This window comes from Scyliorhinus torazame, unplaced genomic scaffold, assembly GCF_047496885.1.
Source record: "Scyliorhinus torazame isolate Kashiwa2021f unplaced genomic scaffold, sScyTor2.1 scaffold_1585, whole genome shotgun sequence".
NCBI classification, from domain to species: Eukaryota; Metazoa; Chordata; class Chondrichthyes; order Carcharhiniformes; family Scyliorhinidae; genus Scyliorhinus; species Scyliorhinus torazame.
In genome coordinates this window covers 16,250-37,789 of record NW_027309312.1, presented here as the reverse complement: position 1 = coordinate 37,789, position 21,540 = coordinate 16,250, and the positions used below count along the sequence as shown (strand labels likewise).

The 21,540-nt window shown below is 62.3% G+C and overlaps 1 protein-coding gene across 1 annotated transcript; it reads right to left on the bottom strand.

Annotated features, from left to right (window-relative positions):
- Positions 1-11,569: 11,569 nt before the first annotated feature.
- On the bottom strand, positions 11,570-20,523 carry LOC140407550 (Krueppel-like factor 15). Its single transcript, XM_072494948.1, has 3 exons — positions 19,908-20,523; positions 16,983-17,855; positions 11,570-12,086 (listed from the first exon to the last, which is right to left on the bottom strand). Exons 2-3 carry the CDS (start codon positions 17,777-17,779, stop codon positions 11,918-11,920), a joined length of 966 nt encoding a protein of 321 aa, XP_072351049.1. The 5' UTR covers positions 17,780-17,855; positions 19,908-20,523; the 3' UTR covers positions 11,570-11,917.
- Positions 20,524-21,540: the final 1,017 nt, after the last annotated feature.

Genomic DNA, 21,540 nt, shown 5'->3' with positions numbered 1-21,540 from the left:
AGGGGAGTGCCGCACTGTCAGAGGGTCAGTACTGAGGGAGGGCCGCACTGTCAGAGGGTCAGTACTGAGCGAGTGCCACGCTGTCAGAGGGTCAGTACTGAGGGAGTGCCGCACTGTCAGCGGGTCAGTACTGAGTGAGTGCCGCACTGTCAGAGGGTCAATACTGAGGGGAGCGCCGCACTGTCAGAGGGTCAGTACTGAGGGAGTGCCGCACTGTCAGAGGGTCAGTACTGAGTGAGTGCCGCACTGTCAGAGGGTCAATACTGAGGGAAGCGCCGCACTGTCAGAGGGGTCAGTACTGAGGGAGTGCCGCACTGTCAGAGATTCCGTACTGAGGGAGTGCTGCACTGTCAGAGGGTCAGTACTGAGGGAGCGCCGCACTGTCAGAGGTTCAGTACTGAGGGAGTGCTGCACTGTCAGAGGGTCAGTACTGAGGGTTTGCCGCACTGTCAGAGGGTCAGTACTGAGGGAGTGCCGCACTGTCAGAGGGTCAGTACTGAGGGAGTGCCGCACTGTCAGAGGGTCAGTACTGAGGGAGTGCCGCACTGTCAGAGGGTCAGTACTGAGGGAGTGCAGCACTGTCAGAGGGTCAGTACTGAGGGAGCGCCGCACTGTCAGAGGGTCAGGACTGAGGGAGTGCTGCACTGTCAGAGGGTCAGTACTGAGGGAGTGCCGCAGTGTTCGAGGGTCAGTACTGAGGGAGTGCCGCACTGTCAGAGGGTCAGTACTGAGGGAGTGCCGCGCTGTCAGAGGGTCAGTACTGAGGGAGTGTCGCACTGTCAGAGGGTCAGTACTGAGGGAGTGCCGCACTGTCAGAGGGTCAGTACTGAGGGAGTGCCCCACTGTCAGAGGGTCAGTACTGAGGGAGTGCTGCACTGTCAGAGGGTCAGTACTGAGGGAGTGCTGCACTGTCAGAGGGTCAGTACTGAGGGAGTGCTGCACTGTCAGAGGGTCAGTACTGAGGGAAGTGTCGCACTGTCAGAGGGTCAGTACTGAGGGAGTGCCGCACTGTCAGAGGGTCAGTACTGAGGGAGTGCCGCACTGTCAGAGGGTCAGTACTGAGGGAGTGCCGCACTGTCAGAGGGTCAGTACTGAGGGAGCGCCGCACTGTCAGAGGGTCAGTACTGAGGGAGTGCCGCACTGTCAGAGGGTCAGTACTGAGGGAGTGCCGCACTGTCAGAGTGTCAGTACTGAGGGAGTGCCGCACTGTCAGAGGGTCAGTACTGAGGGAGTGCTGCACTGTCAGAGGGTCAGTACTGAGGGAGTGCCGCACTGTCAGACGGTCAGTACTGAGGGAGTGCCGCACTGTCAGAGGGTCAGTGCTGAGGGAGTGCCGCACTGTCAGAGGGTCAGTACTGAGGGAGTGCCGCACTGTCAGGGGGTCAGTACTGAGGGAGTGCCGCACTGTCAGAGGGTCAGTACTGAGGGAATGCTGCACTGTCAGAGGGTCAGTACTGAGGGAGTGCTGCACTGTCAGAGGGTCAGTACTGAGGGAGTGCCGCACTGTCAGAGGGTCAGTACTGAGGGAGTGCCGCACTGTCAGGGGGTCAGTACTGAGGGAGTGCTGCACTGTCAGAGGGTCAGTACTGAGGGAGTGCCGCACTGTCAGAGGGTCAGTACTGAGGGAGTGCCGCACTGTCAGAGGGTCAGTACTGAGGGAGTGCCGCACTGTCAGAGGGTCAGTACTGAGGGAGTGCCGCACTGTCAGAGGGTCAGTACTGAGGGCGCGCGGTGTGGGGGGCGGGGGGACGATGAGTTTGGGGTGTGAAAGGGGATGAGGCGTACCGTGCAGAAGGAGGCCATTTGGAAAGGCCACCGTACCTCACCTCCACCCTATCCCCGTAACCCCACCCAACCTTTTTGGACACTAAGGGCAATTTAGCATGGCCAATCCACCTAACCCGCACATCTTTGGACTGTGGGAGGAAACCGGAGCACCCGGAGGAAACCCACGCAGACACGGGGAGAACGTGGAGACTCCGCACAGACAGTGACCCAAGCCGGAATCGAACCTGGGGCCCTGGAGCTGTGAGGCAGCAGGTCCGCACTGTCAGAGGGTCAGTGAGGGTGAGGGAAGGAGATGAGGTTGGGTGGGTGTGCTTGGCGGTTTGCACCCTCACCCACCCAGATTTAATGTTCACAGGGTTGGTGCAGACTGGATGGGCCGAATGGCCTTCTGCCCAGGGGGCTCTGTGAGTCCCTCGCCTCCCTGTCCCCTCGCCCTCCCTGTCCCTCGCCTCCCTGTCCCTCGCCTCCCTGTCCCTCACCTCCCTGTCCCTCGCCTCCCTGTCCCTCGCCTCCCTGTCCCTCACCTCCCTGTCCCTCGCCTCCCTGTCCCCTCGCCACCCTGTCCCTCGCCTCCCTGTCCCTCGCCTCCCTGTCCCTCGCCTCCCTGTCCCTCGCCTCCCTGTCCCTCACCTCCCTGTCCCTCGCCTCCCTGTCCCTCGCCACCCTGTCCCTCGCCTCCCTGTCCCTCGCCTCCCTGTCCCTCGCCTCACTACACCCTCGCCTCCCTGTCCCTCGCCTCCCTGTCCCTCGCCTCCCTGTCCCTCACCTCCCTGTCCCTCGCCTCCCTGTCCCTCGCCTCCCTGTCCCTCGCCTCCCTGTCCCTCGACTCACTACACCCTCGCCTCCCTGTCCCTCGCCTCCCTGTCCCTCGCCTCCCTGTCCCTCGCCTCCCTGTCCCCTCAACTCACTACACCCTCACCTCCCTGTCCCTCGCCTCCCTGTCCCTCGCCTCCCTGTCCCTCGCCTCCCTGTCCCTCGCCTCCCTGTCCCTCACCTCCCTGTCCCTCGCCTCCCTGTCCCTCGCCTCCCTGTCCCTCGCCTCCCTGTCCCTCCTCGACTCACTACACCCTCGCCTCCCTGTCCCTCGCCTCCCTGTCCCTCGCCTCCCTGTCCCTCGCCTCCCTGTCCCTCACCTCCCTGTCCCCTCGCCTCACTACACCCTCACCTTCCTGTCCCTCGCCTCCCTGTCGCTCACCTCCCTGTCCCTCGCCTCCCTGTCCCTCGCCTCCCTGTCCCTCGCCTCCCTGTCCCTCACCTCCCTGTCCCTCGCCTCCCTGTCCCTCGCCTCACTACACCCTCGCCTCCCTGTCCCTCGCCTCCCTGTCCCTCGCCTCCCTGTCCCTCACCTCCCTGTCCCTCGCCTCACTACACCCTCACCTCCCTGTCCCCTCGCCTCCCTGTCCTTCGCCTCCCTGTCCCTCGACTCCCTGTCCCTCACTCCGTGTCCCTCGCCTCCCTATCCCTCGCCTCCCTTTCCCTCGCCTCCCTGTCCCTCGCCTGCCTGTCCCCTCGCCTCCCTGTCCCTCGCCTCCCTGTCCCTCACCTCACTACACCCTCACCTCCCTGTCCCTCACCTCCCTGTCCCCTCGCCCTCCCTGTCCCTCACTCCCTGTCCCTCACTCCCTGTCCCTCGCCTCCCTGTCCCCTCGCCTCCCTGTCCCTCGCCTCCCTGTCCCTCACATCACTACACCCCTCACCTCCCTGTCCCTCACCTCCCTGTCCCTCGCCTCCCTGTCCCTCACCTCCCTGTCCCTCGCCTCCCCTGTCCCTCACCTCCCTGTCCCACGCCTCCCTGTCCCTCGACTCCGTGTCGCTCGCCTCCCTTTCCCTCGCCTCCCTGTCCCTCGCCTCCCTGTCCCTCGCCTCCCTGCCCCTCGCCTCCCTGCCCCTCGCCTCCCTGCCCCTCGCCTCCCTGTCCCTCACCTCCCTGTCCCTCACCCCCTGTCCCTCGCCCCCTGTCCCTCGCCCCCCTGTCCCTCGCCTCCCTGTCCCTCGCCTCCCTGTCCCCTCGCCTCCCTGTCCCTCACCTCCCTGTCCCTTGCCTCCCTGTCCCTCACTTCACTACACTCTCACCTCCCTGTCCCTCACCACCCTGTCCCTCGCCTCCCTGTCCATCGCCTCCCTGTCCCTCGCCTCCCTGTCCCTCACCTCCTTGTCCCTCGCCTCCCTGTCCCTCGCTTCCCTGTCCTCGCCTCCCTGTCCCTCACATCACTACACCCTCACCTCCCTGTCCCTCGCCTCCCCTGTCCCTCGCCTCCCTGTCCCTCGCCTCCCTATCCCTCACCTCCCTGTCCCTCGCCTCCCTGCCCCTCGCCTCCCTGCCCCTCGCCTCCCTGTCCCTCGCCTCCCTGTCCCTCGCCTCCCTGTCCCTCACCTCCCTGTCCCTCGCCTCCCTGTCCCTCGCCTCACTACACCCTCACCTCCCTCGTCCCTCGCTTCCCTGTCCCTCGACTCCCTGTCCCTCGCCTCCCTGTCCCTCGCCTCCCTGTCCCTCGCCTCCCTGTCCCTCGCCCTCGCTGTCCCTCACCTCCCTGTCTCCCTCACCTCCCTGTCCCTCACCTCCCTGTCCCTCGCCTCCCCGACCCTCGCCTCCCTGTCCCTCGCTTCACTACACCCTCGCCTCCCTGTCCCTCGCCTCCCTGTCCCTCGCCTCCCTGTCCCTCGCCACCCTTGTCCCTCGCCTCCCTGTCCCTCGCCTCCCTGTCCCTCGCCTCACTACACCCTCATCTCCCTGTCCCTTGCCTCCCTGTCCCTCGCCTCCCTGTCCCTCGCCTCCCTGTCCCTCGCCTCACTACACGCTCACCTCCCTGTCCCTGGCCTCCCTGTCCCTCGCCTCCCTGTCCCTCGCCTCCCTGTCCCTCACCTCACTACACGCTCACCTCCCTGTCCCTGGCCTCCCTGTCCCTGGCCTCCCTGTCCCTCGCCTCCCTGTCCCTCGCCTCACTACACCCTCACCTCCCTGTCCCTCGCCTCCCTGTCCCTCGCCTCCCTGTCCCTCGCCTCCCTGTTCCTCGCCTCACTACACCCTCACCTCCCTGTCCCTCGCCTCCCTGTCCCTCGCCTCCCTGTCCCTCGCCTCCCTGACCCTCGCCTCCCTGTCCCTCGCCTCCCTGTCCCTCGCCTCCCTGTCCCTCGTCTCCCTGACCCTCGCCTCCCTGTCCCTCGCCTCCCTGTCCCTCGCCTCCCTGTCCCTCGCCTCCCTGTCCCTCGCCGCCCTGTCCCTCGCCGCCCTGTCCCTCGCCTCCCTGTCCCTCACCTCCCTGCCCCTCGCGCCTCTCTACACCCTCACCTCCCTGTCCCCTCGCCTCCCTGTCCCTCACCTCCCTGCCCTCGCCTCCCTGTCCCTCGCCTCCCTGTCGCTCGCCTCCCTGTCCCTCGCCTACCTGTCCCTCGCCTCCCTGTCCCTCGCCTCACTACACCCTCACCTCCCTGTCCCTCGCTTCCCTGTCCCTCGACTCCCTGTCCCTCGCCTCCCTGTCCCTCGCCTCCCTGTCCCCTCGCCTCCCTGTCCCTCGCCTCGCTGTCCCTCACCTCCCTGTCCCTCACCTCCCTGTCCCTCACCTCCCTGTCCCTCGCCTCCCCGACCCTCGCCTCCCTGTCCCTCGCTTCACTACACCCTCGCCTCCCTGTCCCTCGCCTCCCTGTCCCTCGCCTCCCTGTCCCTCGCCACCCCTGTCCCTCGCCTCCCTGTCCCTCGCCTCCCTGTCCCTCGCCTCACTACACCCTCATCTCCCTGTCCCTTGCCTCCCTGTCCCTCGCCTCCCTGTCCCTCGCCTCCCTGTCCCTCGCCTCACTACACGCTCACCTCCCTGTCCCTGGCCTCCCTGTCCCTCGCCTCCCTGTCCCTCGCCTCCCTGTCCCTCACCTCACTACACGCTCACCTCCCTGTCCCTGGCCTCCCTGTCCCTGGCCTCCCTGTCCCTCGCCTCCCTGTCCCTCGCCTCACTACACCCTCACCTCCCTGTCCCTCGCCTCCCTGTCCCTCGCCTCCCCTGTCCCTCGCCTCCCTGTTCCTCGCCTCACTACACCCTCACCTCCCTGTCCCTCGCCTCCCTGTCCCTCTCCTCCCTGTCCCTCGCCTCCCTGACCCTCGCCTCCCTGTCCCTCGCCTCCCTGTCCCTCGCCTCCCTGTCCCTCGCCTCCCCCTCGCCTCCCTGTCCCTCGCCTCCCTGTCCTCGCCTCCCTGTCCCTCGCCTCCCTGTCCCTCGCCTCCCTGTCCCTCGCCGCCCTGTCCCTCGCCGCCCTGTCCCTCGCCTCCCCTCCGTCCCTCGCCTCCCTGCCCCTCGCCTCTCTACACCCTCACCTCCCTGTCCCTCGCCTCCCTGTCCCTCACCTCCCTGCCCTCGCCTCCCTGTCCCCTCGCCTCCCTGTCGCTCGCCTCCCTGTCCCTCGCCTACCTGTCCCTCGCCTCCCTGTTCCTCGCCTCCCTGTCCCTCACCTCCCAGTCGCTCGCCTCCCTGTCCCTCGCCTCACTACACCCTCACCTCCCTGTCCCTCGCCTCCCTGTCCCTCGCCTCCCTGACCCTCGCCTCCCTGTCTCTCGCTTCACTACACCCTCGCTTCACTACACCCTCGCCTCCCTGTCCCTCGCCTCCCTGTCCCTCGCCTCCCCTGTCCCTCGCCTCCCTGTCCCTCGCCTCACTACACCCTCACCTCACTGTCCCTCGCCTCCCTGTCCCTCGCCTCCCTGACCCTCGCCTCCCTGTCCCTCGCTTCAGTACACCCTCGCCTCCCTGTCCCTCGCCTCCCTGTCCCTCGCCTCCCTGTCCCTCGCCCTCCCTGTCCCTCGCCTCACTACACCCTCACCTCCCTGTCCCTCGCCTCCCTGTCCCTCGCCTCCCTGTCCCCTCGCATACCCTGTCCCTCGCTTCCCTGTCCCTCGCCTCCCTGTCCCTCGCCTCCCTGGCCCTCGCCTCCCTGGCCCTCGCCTCCCTGTCCCTCGCCTCACTGCACCCTCACCTCCCTGTCCCTCACATCCCTGTCCCTCGCCTCCCTGTCCCTCGCCTCACTACACCCACACCTCCCTGTCCCCTCGCCTCCCTGTCCCTCGCCTCCCTGTCCCTCGCCTCCCTATCCCTCACCTCCCTGTCCCTCGCCTCCCTGCCCCTCGCCTCACTGTCCCTCGCCTCCCTGTCCCTCGCCTCCCTGTCCCTCGCCTCCCTGTCCCTCACCTCCCTGTCCCTCGCCTCCCTGTCCCTCGCCTCACTACACCCTCACCTCCCTGTCCCTCGCCTCCCTGTCCCTCGCCTCCCTGTCCCTCGCCTCCCTGTCCCTCGCCTCGCTGTCCCTCACCTCCCTGTCCCTCACCTCCCTGTCCCTCGCCTCCCCGACCCTCGCCTCCGTCCCTCGCTTCACTACACCCTCGCCTCCCTGTCCCTCGCCTCCCTGTCCCTCGCCTCCCTGTCCCTCGCCACCCTGTCCCTCGCCTCCCTGTCCCTCGCCTCCCTGTCCCTCGCCTCACTACACCCTCATCTCCCTGTCCCTTGCCTCCCTGTCCCTCGCCTCCCTGTCCCTCGCCTCCCTGCCCCTCGCCTCCCTGTCCCTCGCCTCCCTGTCCCTCGCCTCCCTGTCCCCTCGCCTCCCTGTCCCTCGCCACCCTGTCCCTCACCTCACAACACCCCCACCTCACTGCACCCTCACCTCACTACACCCTCACCTCACTACCCCCCTCACCTCACTACACCCTCACTACCCTACACCCTCACCCTTCCCAGGAAATTCCGAAGTGTTCATTGTAAAACGGGGGGAACGATGTCCCTGTGAGCTCTCCGGATTCAGCTGCCCTGAGGGCCGGGGGGGGGTCTAATCTCTGGAATTCCCTCCCTGAACGGCCCACGTCTCTCCCTCTCTCTGCCTCCCCTCTCAATGGCAGCTCGCGGGCGGTTATCCGAGCCCCAGTCAGGTTGCTGCCAGCTTCGTGCTGCCTCGGGATGTCTAACTGCGATTCGCTGCTCCTGCCCCCGTCTGGGAAAGACAAACTCTCGGAAAACAACGTCAGCAAACGTATCAACAGCGTTAGTTACTGACGCAACCGCTCTGTTTGCCCCGGTTATGCGTCCACCTCTTTGTGTGTGTGTGTGTTTTTAAGTCAGAAATTGCACAAGGACTTTGCTCCACTTCCCGATGGGGTTACTCATTGACAGACGCCATTTCTATTCCCTCCAAAACTCGACGCTGCCAATCGTTTTGCCCCAACTCTCTCTCGCGGGTGGAGGGGCTGATGTACGGACGTACAGGGCGGGACGTCTCTCATCTCATCATCCCGACAGTCACTCCTTCTGTGGACTGACAAAGTTCTCCTGGACAGGGTGGGGGGGGTGTGGGTGCGGGATTTAGCTGTGGTGCCCCCCACGTTCAAAAGAGGGAATGGGAGAAATACCGGAGAGGGGGAAAAATTCACAGGGGGGGGGAGAATGAATCGGATGGAACTTTCAAATAGCCGACACTGGCAAGGTGGACAGAATGGCTTCCTCCTGTGGATGGGCTGAATGGCCTCCTGTGGATGGGCTGAATGGCCTCCTGTGGATGGGCTGAATGGCGTCCCCTGTGCTGCGTGGTTTTATGAACTTGGTCCACATGTTGGTGATGTCCCAATGTCTAAGTCAATCACTTTATTTACTATTAAATACGAACTGCTACATCGGAAGTTTTCTGACATCGATTGGCAATGGGTGATCAATGATTAACGAGCAAAGCCGCTTCCAACGTCACTGGCTGTTGAATGAGCGAGGAGGGCAAAGCCCTTGGTCTCTCGCTGGGCTCCTGCGCAGTTCCACTGTTCACCACGTCACGAGTAGATCAGATCCACTGGGAACCTCGAGAAAAACAGGATCTCTCCCACAATGTGACAACAACATTGGGAGGAGAGAGAGAGTGCGTCTGAACCGAGAGAGCGCGGAGCCAGGGCTACTTAGAGGGGGGGGGGTGTCACAGACAGAGAAAGAATTGGTCACAAAGAGAGAAAAAGAGAGGGTCACAGAGAAAGAGGGGAGTCACAGAGAGAGAGAAAGGGGGGTTAAAGAGAAAAAAAGATAGAGGTGATTACAGATGGTGTTGAGGGTAAGATCCTGGCATGGATAGAGGATTGGCTGACTGGCAGTAGGCAGGGAGTGGGGATAAAGGGGTCTTTTTCAGGATGGCAGCCGGTGACTAGTGGTGTGCCTCAGGGGTCTGTGCTGGGACCACAACTTTTCACAATATGATCTGGAAGAAGGAACTGAAGGCTCTGTTACTAAGTTTGCAGATGATACAAAGATCTGTCGAGGGACAGGTAGTATTGAGGAAGCAAGGGGCCTACAGAAGGACTTGGACAGGCTGGGAGAGCGGGCAATGAAGTGGCAGATGGAATACAATGTGGAAAAGTGTGAGGTTATGCACTTTGGAAAGAGGAATTTAGGCTCAGACTATTTTCTAAATGGGGAAATGCTTCGGAAATCAGAAGCACAAAGGGACTTGGGAGTCCTTGTTCACGATTCTCTTAAGGTTAACGTACAGGTTCAGTCAGCAGTTAGGAAGGCAAATGCAATGTTAACATTCATGTCGGGAGGGCTAGAATATAAGAGCAGGGATGTACTTCTGAGGCTGTATAAGGTTCTGGTCAGACCCCATTTGGAGTATTGTGAGCAGTTCCCCGTATCTAAGGAAGGATGTGCCGGCCTTGGAAAGGGTCCAGAGGAGGTTCACAAGAATGATCCCTGGAATGAAGAACTTGTCGTGCGAGGAACGGTGGAGGACTCTGGGTCGGTACTCGTTGGAGTTTAGAAGGATGAGGGGGGATCTTATTGAAACTTCCAGGATACGGCGAGGCCTGGATAGAGTGGACGTGGAGATGTTTCCACTTGTAGGAAAAACTAGAACCAGAGGACACAATCTCAGACTAAAGGGACGATCCTTTAAAACAGAGATGAGGAGGAATGTCTTCAGCCAGAGGGTGGTGAATCTGTGGAACTCTTTGCCGCAGAAGGCTGTGGAGGCCAAATCACTGAGTGTCTTTAACACAGAGATAGATAGGTTCTTGATCAATAAGAGAATCAGGGGTTATGGGGAGAAGGCAGGAGAATGGGGATGAGAAAATATCAGCCAGGATTGACTGGCGGAGCAGACTCGATGGGCCGAGTGGCCGAATTCTGCTCCTGTGTCTTATGGTTTTATTGAATTGAATTTTAATTTGGGACGCTGCTGTGAGAGGGATTTGAACCCGTTTTGTCAGAGCGATATCCTGGGCCTCGGAATTACTGGATTACCAGGATTACTGGATTATCAGATTACTGGATTATCAGATTACTGGATTACTAGCTAACCATCACAACACCACCTCCTGGAGATCAGAGACACCGATATGAGACAGAGAAGGTGCTGAGACTGAATTGCGGAGAGCCACACGGTACATTCAGAATTTAATAAAAGTTATTTGTTGCTCCCAGGAAAACGGGACTGAAATGAATCACAAAATGAGGGAACTGGTTTGTGAACAGGTCACACAAACAACTGCAACTAAAATCAGCACATCCTTCAACGGCAATCGGAAACCAAACTGACCCCCCCCAGACTGACCCCCCCCCCAGACTGACCCCCCCCAGACTGACCCCCCCCCCCAGACTGACCCCCCCCCCAGACTGACCCCCCCCCCCAGACTGACCCCCCCCAGACTGACCCCCCCCCAGACTGACCCCCCCCCAGACTGACCCCCCCTCAGACAGACCACCCCCAGACTGACCCCCCCCCCGCAGACACCCCCCCCCAGACTGACCCCCCCAGACTGACCCCCCCCCAGACTGACCCCCCCCAGACTGACCCCCCCTCAGACAGACCACCCCCAGACTGACCCCCCCCCCCCGCAGACACCCCCCCCCAGACTGACCCCCCCAGACTGACCCCCCCCCCCAGACTGACCCCCCCCAGACTGACCCCCCTCAGACTGACCCCCCCCAGACTGACCCCCCCCAGACTGACCCCCCCCAGACTGACCCCCCCCCAGACTGACCCCCCCCAGACTGACCCCCCCTCAGACAGACCACCCCCAGACTGACCCACCAGACTGACCCCCCCCAGACTGACCCCCCCCCCCAGACTGACCCCCCCCCAGACTGACCCCCCTCAGACTGACCCCCCCAGACTGACCCCCCCAGACTGACCCCCCCCAGACTGACCCCCCCCAGACTGACCCCCCCCCAGACTGACCCCCCCCCAGACTGACCCCCCCCCAGACTGACCCCCCCAGACTGACCCCCCCAGACTGACCCCCCCAGACTAACCCCCCCCAGACTGACCCCCCCCCAGACTGACCCCCCCCCAGACTGACCCCCCCCCCAGACTGACCCTCTCCAGACTGCCCCCCCCCTCCAGACTGACCCCCCCCAGACTGATCCTCTCCAGGCTGACCCCCCCAGACTGAACCCCCCCAGTTTGACCCCCCCAGACTGACCCCCCCCCAAACTGACCGACCCCAGACAGACCCCCCTCAGACAGACCCCTCCCAGACTGACACCCCCCCCAGACTGACCCCCCCCTCAGACAGACCCCCCCCAGACTGACCCCCCTCAGACAGACCCCCCTCAGACAGACCCCCCCCAGACTGACCCCCCCCTCAGACAGACCCCCCCCTCAGACAGACCCCCCCCAGACTGACCCCCCCCCAGACTGACCCCCCCCAGACTGACCCTCCTCAGACAGACCCCCCTCAGACAGACCCCCCCTCAGACAGGCCCCCCCCCCAGACTGACCCCCCCTCAGACAGTCCCCCCCTCAGACAGGCACCCCCCTCCCTCAGACTGATCGGAGATTCTCTCCCCCAGTATGAGGGTGTTGAGGGGGGGGGGGAAGGGGGTATGTTTTGGGCATTGGAACAACAGTGAATGAAACAACACAAATGTTTATCTCCATCGCAGCTTTCAGTGAAGCATCCCACAGTGCAATAGTTGCCCTGCAGTCCACGCTTGTTTTTGAGAATTCCTTGACCACTGGCGTGGGAAGAATGTCCCAGACTTGGCCTCTGGGAAAAGCTGGACAGTCGATTCGATTCCCCGTCCGTCAGCACATTCTAAACCCAGCACCCGGCTGCCTGGAATTCCGACCGCAGAGTCCAGGCTGTGAGAGCCTGGATCAGAGAGTCTGGGAGTGAGGGACAGAGTCAGTTGGCGATCTGGCTGCCTCGACTGCACCGGGGGAAGCGATGCACCTTGACGTGTTTCGACAAGTGGTCACTACGAGCAAATCTCTTCTCGCACACCGAGCACTCGTACGGCTTAATCCCAGAGTGTGAACGCTTGTGTCTCGAAAGTTCATCAGAGCGGGAAAACCTGCAGCACAGACACAGGGGACAGACCATCAGAGCGGCGGAGAACTCCCAGACTGGTCCACACCCCCCCACCCCCACACCCCCACACACACCCACACCCCCACACACACCCACCACCACCCCACACACACCCACACCCCCACACACACCCACACCCCCACACACACCCACACACCCCACACACACACCCCACACACCCCCCCCCCACACCCACACCCACACACACACCCCACACACCCCCCACACCACCCCCACACCCCCACACACACCCCACACACACCCACACCCCCACACACCCCCACCCCCACACACCCCCACACACACCCACACCCCCACACACCCCCACACACCCCCACACACACCCACCCCCCCACACACACCACCCCCCCCCACACCCCCACACACACACCCACACCCCCCACACACACCCACACCCCCACACACACCCACACCCCCCACACACACCCCCCCCACACCCCCACACCCCCCCACACACACCCACACACACCCACCCCCCCCCCACACACCCCCACACCCCCCACCCCACCACACACACACACACACACCCACACACACCCACCCCCACACACAACCCACACACCCACACCCCCCCACACACCCCCCCACACCCCCACACACACCCACACACACCCACCCCCCCACACACCCCACACCCCCCACCCCACCACACACACACCCCCACACACCCCCACACCCCCCCACACACCCCCACACACACACACCCCCCCACACCCCCACCACACCCCCCCACACACCCCCACACACCCCCACACCCCCCCCACACACCCACACCCCCCACACAACCCCCACACACACCCACACCCCCACACACCCCCCACACACACCCCCACACCACCCCCCACACACCCCACCCCACCCACACACAACCCCCCACCCCCACACACACCCCCACACACCCCCACACCCACACCCCACACACACACCCCCCACCCCCACACACACCCCCACACCCCCCCACACACCCCCACACCCACACCCCACACACACACCCCCCACCCCCCCACACGCACCCCCACACACACCCACACACCCCCCCCACACACACACACCCACACACACACACCCCCACACACACCCCCACACCCCCCCCACACACACCCACACCCCACACCACACACACACACACACCCCACACACACCCCCCACCCCCCACCCCACACCCCCCCACACACACCCACACCCCCCACACACCCCCCCACACCCCCCACCCCACCCACACACCCCACACACACCCCCACACCCCCCCACACACATCCCCACACCCACACCCCCCACACACATCCCCACACCCACACCCCCCACACACACCCCCCACCCCCCCACACACACCCACACACACACCCCCCACACACACACCCCCACACACACACCCCCACACACACCCCCACACACACCCCCACACACACACACCCACACACACACACCCACACACACACACCCACACACACCCCCCACACACACCCACACCCCCCACACACACCCACACCCCCCACACAACCCCCCACCCCACCCCCCCCCACACACACTCAGACACACACACACCCACACACTCAGACACACACATGCAAACACACATTCACTCAAACACTCTCACTCACTCAGCATCAGGACAGGTGAGAGATCCGAAACTATCCTCACAGATGCACAGACACGTCACCGGGCACAGCTGCCGCAAGTCCACAGACATATTCAACTGCAGGGGCATCACAAACATTCCTGTCCGAACCCATGGTTAACTTCAACTCCACATCGCAACTCCTATCAGATTCCGGGATGAACCGTGTGCCCCACACCGCGGAAAACCAGGGGGGGAATTGTGGACAAATCCGCACATTCGGAAAAACAAACATCAAATTCTTGATGAACTCAGTCGGAGACTTTCTGAAACATTCGCTCAACTTCTCTTCACAGGAGCTGCCGGGGGAACTGACACAGGGGCAAAGTCACCCTCCCTATCCCGAACCTCCTCCACCCCTACACCCTCCCTATCCCGAACCTCCTCCACCCCTACACCCTCCCTATCCCGAACATCCTCCACCCCTACACCCCTCCCTATCCCGAACCTCCTCCACCCCTACACCCTCCCTATCCCGAACCTCCTCCACCCCTACACCCTCCCTATCTCTGTAACCTCCTCCACCCCTACACCCTCCCTATCTCTGTAACCTCCTCCAGCCCCTACACCCCTCCCTATCTCTGTAACCTCCTCCAGTCCCTACACCCCTCCCTATCTCTGTAAACTCCTCCAGCCGCTACACCCCTCCCTATCTCTGTAACCTCCTCCAGCCCCTACACCCCTCCCTATCTCTGTAACCTCCTCCAGTCCCTACACCCCTCCCTATCTCTGTAACCTCCTCCAGCCCCTACACCCCTCCCTATCTCTGTAACCTCCTCCAGTCCCTACACCCCTCCCTATCTCTGTAACCTCCTCCAGCCGCTACACCCCTCCCTATCTCTGTAACCTCCTCCAGCCGCTACACCCCTCCCTATCTCTGTAACCTCCTCCAGCCCCTACACCCTCCCTATCCCAGTAACCTCCTCCAGCCCCTACACCCCTCCCTATCTCTGTAACCTCCTCCAGCCCCTACAACCCTCCCTATCTCTGTAACCTCCTCCAGCCCCTACATCCCTCCCTATCTCTGTAACCTCCTCCAGCCCCTACACCCCTCCCTATCTCTGTAACCTCCTCCAGCCCCTACACCCTCCCTATCCCTGTAACCTCCTCCAGCCCCTACACCCCTCCCTATCTCTGTAACCTCCTCCAGCCCCTACACCCCTCCCTATCTCTGTAACCTCCTCCAGCCCCTACACCCATCCCTATCTCTGTAACCTCCTCCAGCCCCTACACCTCTCCCTATCTCTGTAACCTCCTCCAGCCCCTACACCCCTCCCTATCTCTGTAACCTCCTCCAGCCCCTACACCCCTCCCTATCTCTGTAACCTCCTCCAGCCCCTACACCCCTCCCTATCTCTGTAACCTCCTCCAATCCCTACACCCCTCCCTATCTCTGTAATCTCCCCCAGCTCCCTACACCCCTCCCTATCTCTGTAACCTCCTCCAGCCCCTACACCCCTCCCTATCTCTGTAACCTCCTCCAGCCCGACACCCCTCCCTATCTCTGTAACCTGCTCCAGGGGTCAGGTAGCTGTTGGGAGGGGGGGCAGGGGTGGTTCAGGTAGCTGGGGGGGGTCAGATGGCTGGGGGCAGGGGTCAGATGGCTGGGGGCACGGGTCAGATGGCTGGGGGGCAGGGGTCAGATGGCTGGGGGGCAGGGGGCAGATGGCTGGGGGGCAGGGGTCAGATGGCTGGGGGTCAGGGGTCAGATGGCTGGGGGGCAGGGGTCAGATGGCTGGGGGGCAGGGGTCAGATGGCTGGTGGGCAGGGGTCAGATGGCTGGGGGGCAATGGTCAGGTGGCTGGGGGCAGGGGGTCAGGTGGCTGGGGGCAGGGGTCAGATGGCTGGGGGGCAGGGGTCAGATGGCTGGGGGGCAGGGGTCAGATGGCTGGGGGCAGGGGTCAGATGGCTGGGGGAGCAGGGGTCAGGTGGCTGGGGTCAGATGGCTGGGGGGCAGGGGTCAGGTGGCTGGGGGCAGGGGTCAGGTGGCTGGGGGCAGGAAGGTGGCTGGGGGCAGGGGTCAGGTGGCTGGGGGCAGTGGTCAGGTGGCTGGGGGCAGGGGTCAGGTGGCTGGGGTCAGATGGCTGGGGGGCAGGGGGCAGATGGCTGGGGGGCAGGGGTCAGATGGCTGGGGGAGCAGGGGTCAGGTGGCTGGGGTCAGATGTCTGGGGGGCAGGGGTCAGGTGGCTGGGGGCAGGGGTCAGGTGGCTGGGGGCAGGAAGGTGGCTGGGGGCAGGGGTCAGGTGGCTGGGGGCAGGGGTCAGGTGGCTGGGGTCAGATGGCTGGGGGGCAGGGGGCAGATGGCTGGGGGGCAGGGGTCAGATGGCTGGGGGGCTGGGGTCAGATGGCTGGGGGGCAGGGGTCAGATGGCTGGGGGGCAGGGGTCAGGTGGCTGGGGAGCAGGGGTCAGATGGCTGGGGGGCAGGGGTCAGATGGCTGGGGGGCAGGGGTCAGGTGGCTGGGGGCAGTGGTCAGGTGGCTGGGGGCAGGGGTCAGATGGCTGGGGGGCAGGGGTCAGATGGCTGGGGGCAGGGGTCAGGTGGCTGGGGGGGCAGGGGTCAGGTGGCTGGGGTCAGATGGCTGGGGGGCAGGGGTCAGGTGGCTGGGGGTAGGGGTCAGGTGGCTGGGGGCAGGGGTCAGATGGCTGGGGGGCAGGGGTCAGATGGCTGGGGGACAGGGGTCAGGTGGCTGGGGGCAGGGGTCAGGTGGCTGGGGTCAGGTGGCTGGGGTCAGATGGCTGGGCGGCAGGGGTCAGGTGGCTGGGGGCAGGGGTCAGGTGGCTGGGGGCAGGGGTCAGGTGGCTGGGGGGCAGGGGTCAGGTGGCTGGGGGCAGGGGTCAGATGGCTGGGGGGCAGGGGTCAGGTGGCTGGGGGGCAGGGGTCAGATGGCTGGGGGCAGGGGTCAGATGGCTGGGGGCAGGGGTCAGATGGTGGGAGGCAGGGGTCAGATGGTGGGAGGCAGTGGTCAGATGGTGGGAGGCAGGGGTCAGATGGTGGGGGGCAGGGCTCAGGTGGCTGGGGGGCAGGGGTCAGGTGGCTGGGGGCAGGGGTCAGGTGGCTGGGGGCAGGGTTCAGGTGGCTGGGGGCAGGGGTCAGGTGGCTGGGGGCAGGGGTCAGATGGCTGGGGGGCAGGGGTCAGATGGCTGGGGTCAGATGGCTGGGCGGCAGGGGTCAGGTGGCAATGTTTTAAGCGTGTTTAAGGTGCTATAGGAATGCAGGTTGTTGTGTGGTCTTCACTCACCGCCAATGGCAGCCGGGCCAGGTACAAGCGAAGGGTTTCTCCCCGGTGTGTCGCCTGTTGTGGGCCTTCAGGTGGCTGCTCTTGCGGTAGATCTTATTGCAGCCGGGGTGGGCACACTTGTGGACCTTCAGGGCCTCCGTGGCCGTCCCAGCTGCCGCCTTGTTCGGTGTTTCGCGCGGGCCCTGGGCCGAGAGCTTGGCTGCGATGCGGACAAACTGGCGAGGGGCTACGGAGGGGGAGGCCTGGGGCACCAGGGTGTACGTCTGTCCCTGGACGCTAAGCAGGAGCTGGGGGAGGAGCCCACGGCCCTCCCTCACACATTGCAGCTGCAGCAGGAGGCCAGAGGGTCCGGGGGAGCCCGCGGGGTCCTGCCCCCCGGCCCTGCACTCCTCTGACTCCCCGACTCTCAGCCCCTGAACGCCCGAGCCATCACCCCCCAGCCGCGGGGGCCAGTCAGCGCTCTCCGAACTTTCCCCCTTCAGCGCCAGGCTTCTCTTCTCCAGCAGGAATTCCTCAATCTCGTCCAGCGTGGGTTGGAAGTTTCGGCATGGCCTGGGCTGCAGGTCGGGGAGGTGGGGGTCAGCACCGCTCTGCAGGTCGGGGAGGTGGGGGTCAGCTCCGCTCTGTTCAGACCCCGCAGCCTGGGACAGCAGATAATCCATGAAACTCTGGCAGTGCAGCGAGCAGTTGGGCTCTGGCACGCTGTGACTGGAACTGTCGCTGTCATATTCCCAGAGCCAGGAGGCAGGAGAGTCCTGAAGCCGGGAATCCAACCCCTGGCTGCTGTAGTAGAACATCCCCGGGCGGGGTTAAACTCCGACACAACTTCAGCCAAAACACTTCCCCGGAGCAGAGTCTGTGTTTCTCACCGTTCTGCCAAAGGAACAACACCTGATTAATAATAATCTTTATTAGTGTCACAAGTAGGCTTACATTAACACTGCGATGAAGTTACTGTGAAAAGCCCCTAGTCACCACATTCCGGCGCCTGTTCGGGTCATAGAGGGAGAATTCAGAATGACCAATTCACCTAACAGCGCGTTTTTAGGGACTTCTGGGAGGAAACCGGAGCACCCGGAGGAAACCCACGCAGACACGGGGAGAACGTGCAGACTCCACACAGACAGTGACCCAGCGGGGAATCGAACCTGGGACCCTGGAGCTGTGAAGGAACAGTGCTAACTCATCCATCAAACACTCCCAGGACAGGGACAGCACGGGGTTAGATACAGAGTAAAGCTCCCTCTACACTGTCCCCATCAAACACTCCCAGGACAGGGACAGCACGGGGTTAGATACAGAGTAAAGCTCCCTCTACACTGTCCCCATCAAACACTCCCAGGACAGGTACAGCACGGGGTTAGATACAGAGTAAAGCTCCCTCTACACTGTCCCCATCAAACACTCCCAGGACAGGTACAGCACGGGGTTAGATACAGAGTAAAGCTCCCTCGACACTGTCCCCATCAAACACTCCCAGGACAGGTACAGCATGCGGTTAGAGACAGAGTAAAGCTCCCTCTACACTGTCCCCATCAAACACTCCCAGTACAGCACGGGGTTAGATACAGAGTAAAGCTCCCTCTACACTGTCCCCATCAAACACTGCCAGGAAAGGGACAGCACGGGGTTAGATACAGAGTAAAGCTCCCGCTACACTGTCCCCATCAAACACTGCCAGGAAAGGGACAGCACGGGGTTAGATACAGAGTAAAGCTCCCTCTACACTGTCCCCATCAAACACTCACAGGACAGGTACAGCACGGGGTTAGATACAGAGTAAAGCTCCCTCTACACTGTCCCCATCAAACACTCCCAGGACAGGTACAGCACGGGGTTAGATACAGAGTAAAGCTCCCTCTACACTGTCCCCATCAAACACTCCCAGGACAGGTACAGCACGGGGTTAGATACAGAGTAAAGCTCCCTCTACACTGTCCCCATCAAACACTCCCAGGACAGGAACAGCACGGGGTTAGATACAGAGTAAAGCTCCCTCTACACTGTCCCCATCAAACACTCCCAGGACAGGGACAGCACGGGGTTAGATACAGAGTAAAGCTCCCTCTACACTGTCCCCATCAAACACTCCCAGGACAGGGACAGCACGGGGTTAGATACAGAGTAAAGCTCCCTCTACACTGTCCCCATCAAACACTCCCAGGACAGGTACAGCACGGGGTTAGATACAGAGTAAAGCTCCCTCTACACTGTCCCCATCAAACACTCCCAGGACAGGTACAGCACGGGGTTAGATACAGAGTAAAGCTCCCTCGACACTGTCCCCATCAAACACTCCCAGGACAGGTACAGCATGCGGTTAGAGACAGAGTAAAGCTCCCTCTACACTGTCCCCATCAAACACTCCCAGTACAGCACGGGGTTAGATACAGAGTAAAGCTCCCTCTACACTGTCCCCATCAAACACTGCCAGGAAAGGGACAGCACGGGGTTAGATACAGAGTAAAGCTCCCGCTACACTGTCCCCATCAAACACTGCCAGGAAAGGGACAGCACGGGGTTAGATACAGAGTAAAGCTCCCTCTACACTGTCCCCATCAAACACTCACAGGACAGGTACAGCACGGGGTTAGATACAGAGTAAAGCTCCCTCTACACTGTCCCCATCAAACACTCCCAGGACAGGTACAGCACGGGGTTAGATACAGAGTAAAGCTCCCTCTACACTGTCCCCATCAAACACTCCCAGGACAGGTACAGCACGGGGTTAGATACAGAGTAAAGCTCCCTCTACACTGTCCCCATCAAACACTCCCAGGACAGGAACAGCACGGGGTTAGATACAGAGTAAAGCTCCCTCTACACTGTCCCCATCAAACACTCCCAGGACAGGTACAGCACGGGGTTAGATACAGAGTAAAGCTCCCTCCACACTGTCCCCATCAAACAGTGATGGTCGGTTACCTGCTGGACAGCACACCCCAGGCCACAAGACCACCTCCACGTGGACCTTGTGAATGACGAGCTCAGTCAGTCTGGATTGTCAGCCAAGTGTGTGGGTTGTATTTGTGCAGAACTGAGCTGTATAAAGATCCCAATCTGGATTCTACTCTCCCTCGCTCCCTCGGTCCCCGCTCTCCCTCGCTCCGTGTCAACGCTGGGCGAATTCTTCCCTCTGCAGTCAGACACACCGCCGCTCTTATTTAAGGAGGCTGACCCCTCCCCGGGTCCACGCTCACGTCAGGGTCTGACACAGGGCTCCCCCTCTCACAGCACCGTCACTCAGTCAACTTTCTCAGTCTGTGATCGGCGCAGGATGGCTTGGAAAACATTCCGGCACGTCTAAGGGCACCCTCCTACCTGTTAATGTGCAACTATCTCGCTGTGTGTAACAGGTCAAACAGTGCCAGGGTTTATCAGAGTATAACCTCAGGCACTGCCTGGGTAACGGAGGCTGCATTTCCATAGAACCCGTCACCATCCCAGCAACCCCTCCCCCAAAGTATTGCACAGTCCCTGCCGTACTTGGGAAAGGTGATCACTGCTGCAATGCGGCGAGGGAGAAGGTTAATATCTGCACAGAAGGATCCCTCAAGCAGCAACCCCGACTGGGAAATATATTGGCCGTTCCTTCACTGTCCCTGGGGCAAAATCCCGGAACTCCCTCCCGAACAGCACAGTGGGTGTACCTACACCGCACGGGGACTGCAGCGGGTTCAAGAAGGCGGCTCACCCACCCCCTCCACAAGGGGCAATTAGGGACGGGCGATAAACGCTGGCGCTGAGCCAGCGACGGACATGTCCAGTTAACATATTAGTAAAAACCTGACCATCAGCTTATTTGTGATGTTGGTTCAGCGATAAATAGGGAGAAACCCCCACCCCCATCTTCCAAATGTATCACTCCCTCAGTCCTGACCCTCTGACAGTGCAGCACTCCCTCAGCACTGACCCTCTGACAGTGCGGCACTCCCTCAGTACTGACCCTCTGACAGTGCGGCACTCCCTCAGTACTGACCCTCTGACAGTGCGGCACTCCCTCAGTACTGACCCTCTGACAGTGCAGCACTCCCTCAGTACTGACCCCCTGACAGTGCAGCACTCCCTCAGTACTGACCCTCTGACAGTGCGGCTCTCCCTCAGTACTGACCCTCTGACAGTGCGGCACTCCCTCAGTACTGACCCTCTGACAGTGCAGCACTCCCTCAGTACTGACCCTCCGACAGTGCAGCACTCCCTCAGTACTGACCCTCTGACAGTGCAGCACTCCCTCAGTACTGACCCTCTGACAGTGCAGCACTCCCTCAGTACTGACCCTCCGACAGTGCAGCACTCCCTCAGTACTGACCCTCTGACAGTGCAGCACTCCCTCAGTACTGACCCTCTGACAGTGCAGCACTCCCTCAGTACTGACCCTCTGACAGTGCGGCACTCCCTCAGTACTGACCCTCTGACAGTGCGGCACTCCCTCAGTACTGACCCTCTGACAGTGCGGCACTCCCTCAGTACTGACCCTCTGACAGTGCGGCACTCCCTCAGTACTGACCCTCTGACAGTGCGGCACTCCCTCAGTACTGACCCTCTGACAGTGCGGCAC

Excerpts from the sequence above, each read along its gene's own strand:
- LOC140407550 (XM_072494948.1), bottom strand. The coding sequence starts at position 17,779 with ATGTTCTACTACAGCAGCCAGGGGTTGGATTCCCGGCTTCAGGACTCT. Across the intron at positions 12,087-16,982 it reads TGGCCCGGCTGCCATTGGCG|GTTTTCCCGCTCTGATGAAC; the intron begins GTGAGTGAAGAC and ends TCTGTGCTGCAG.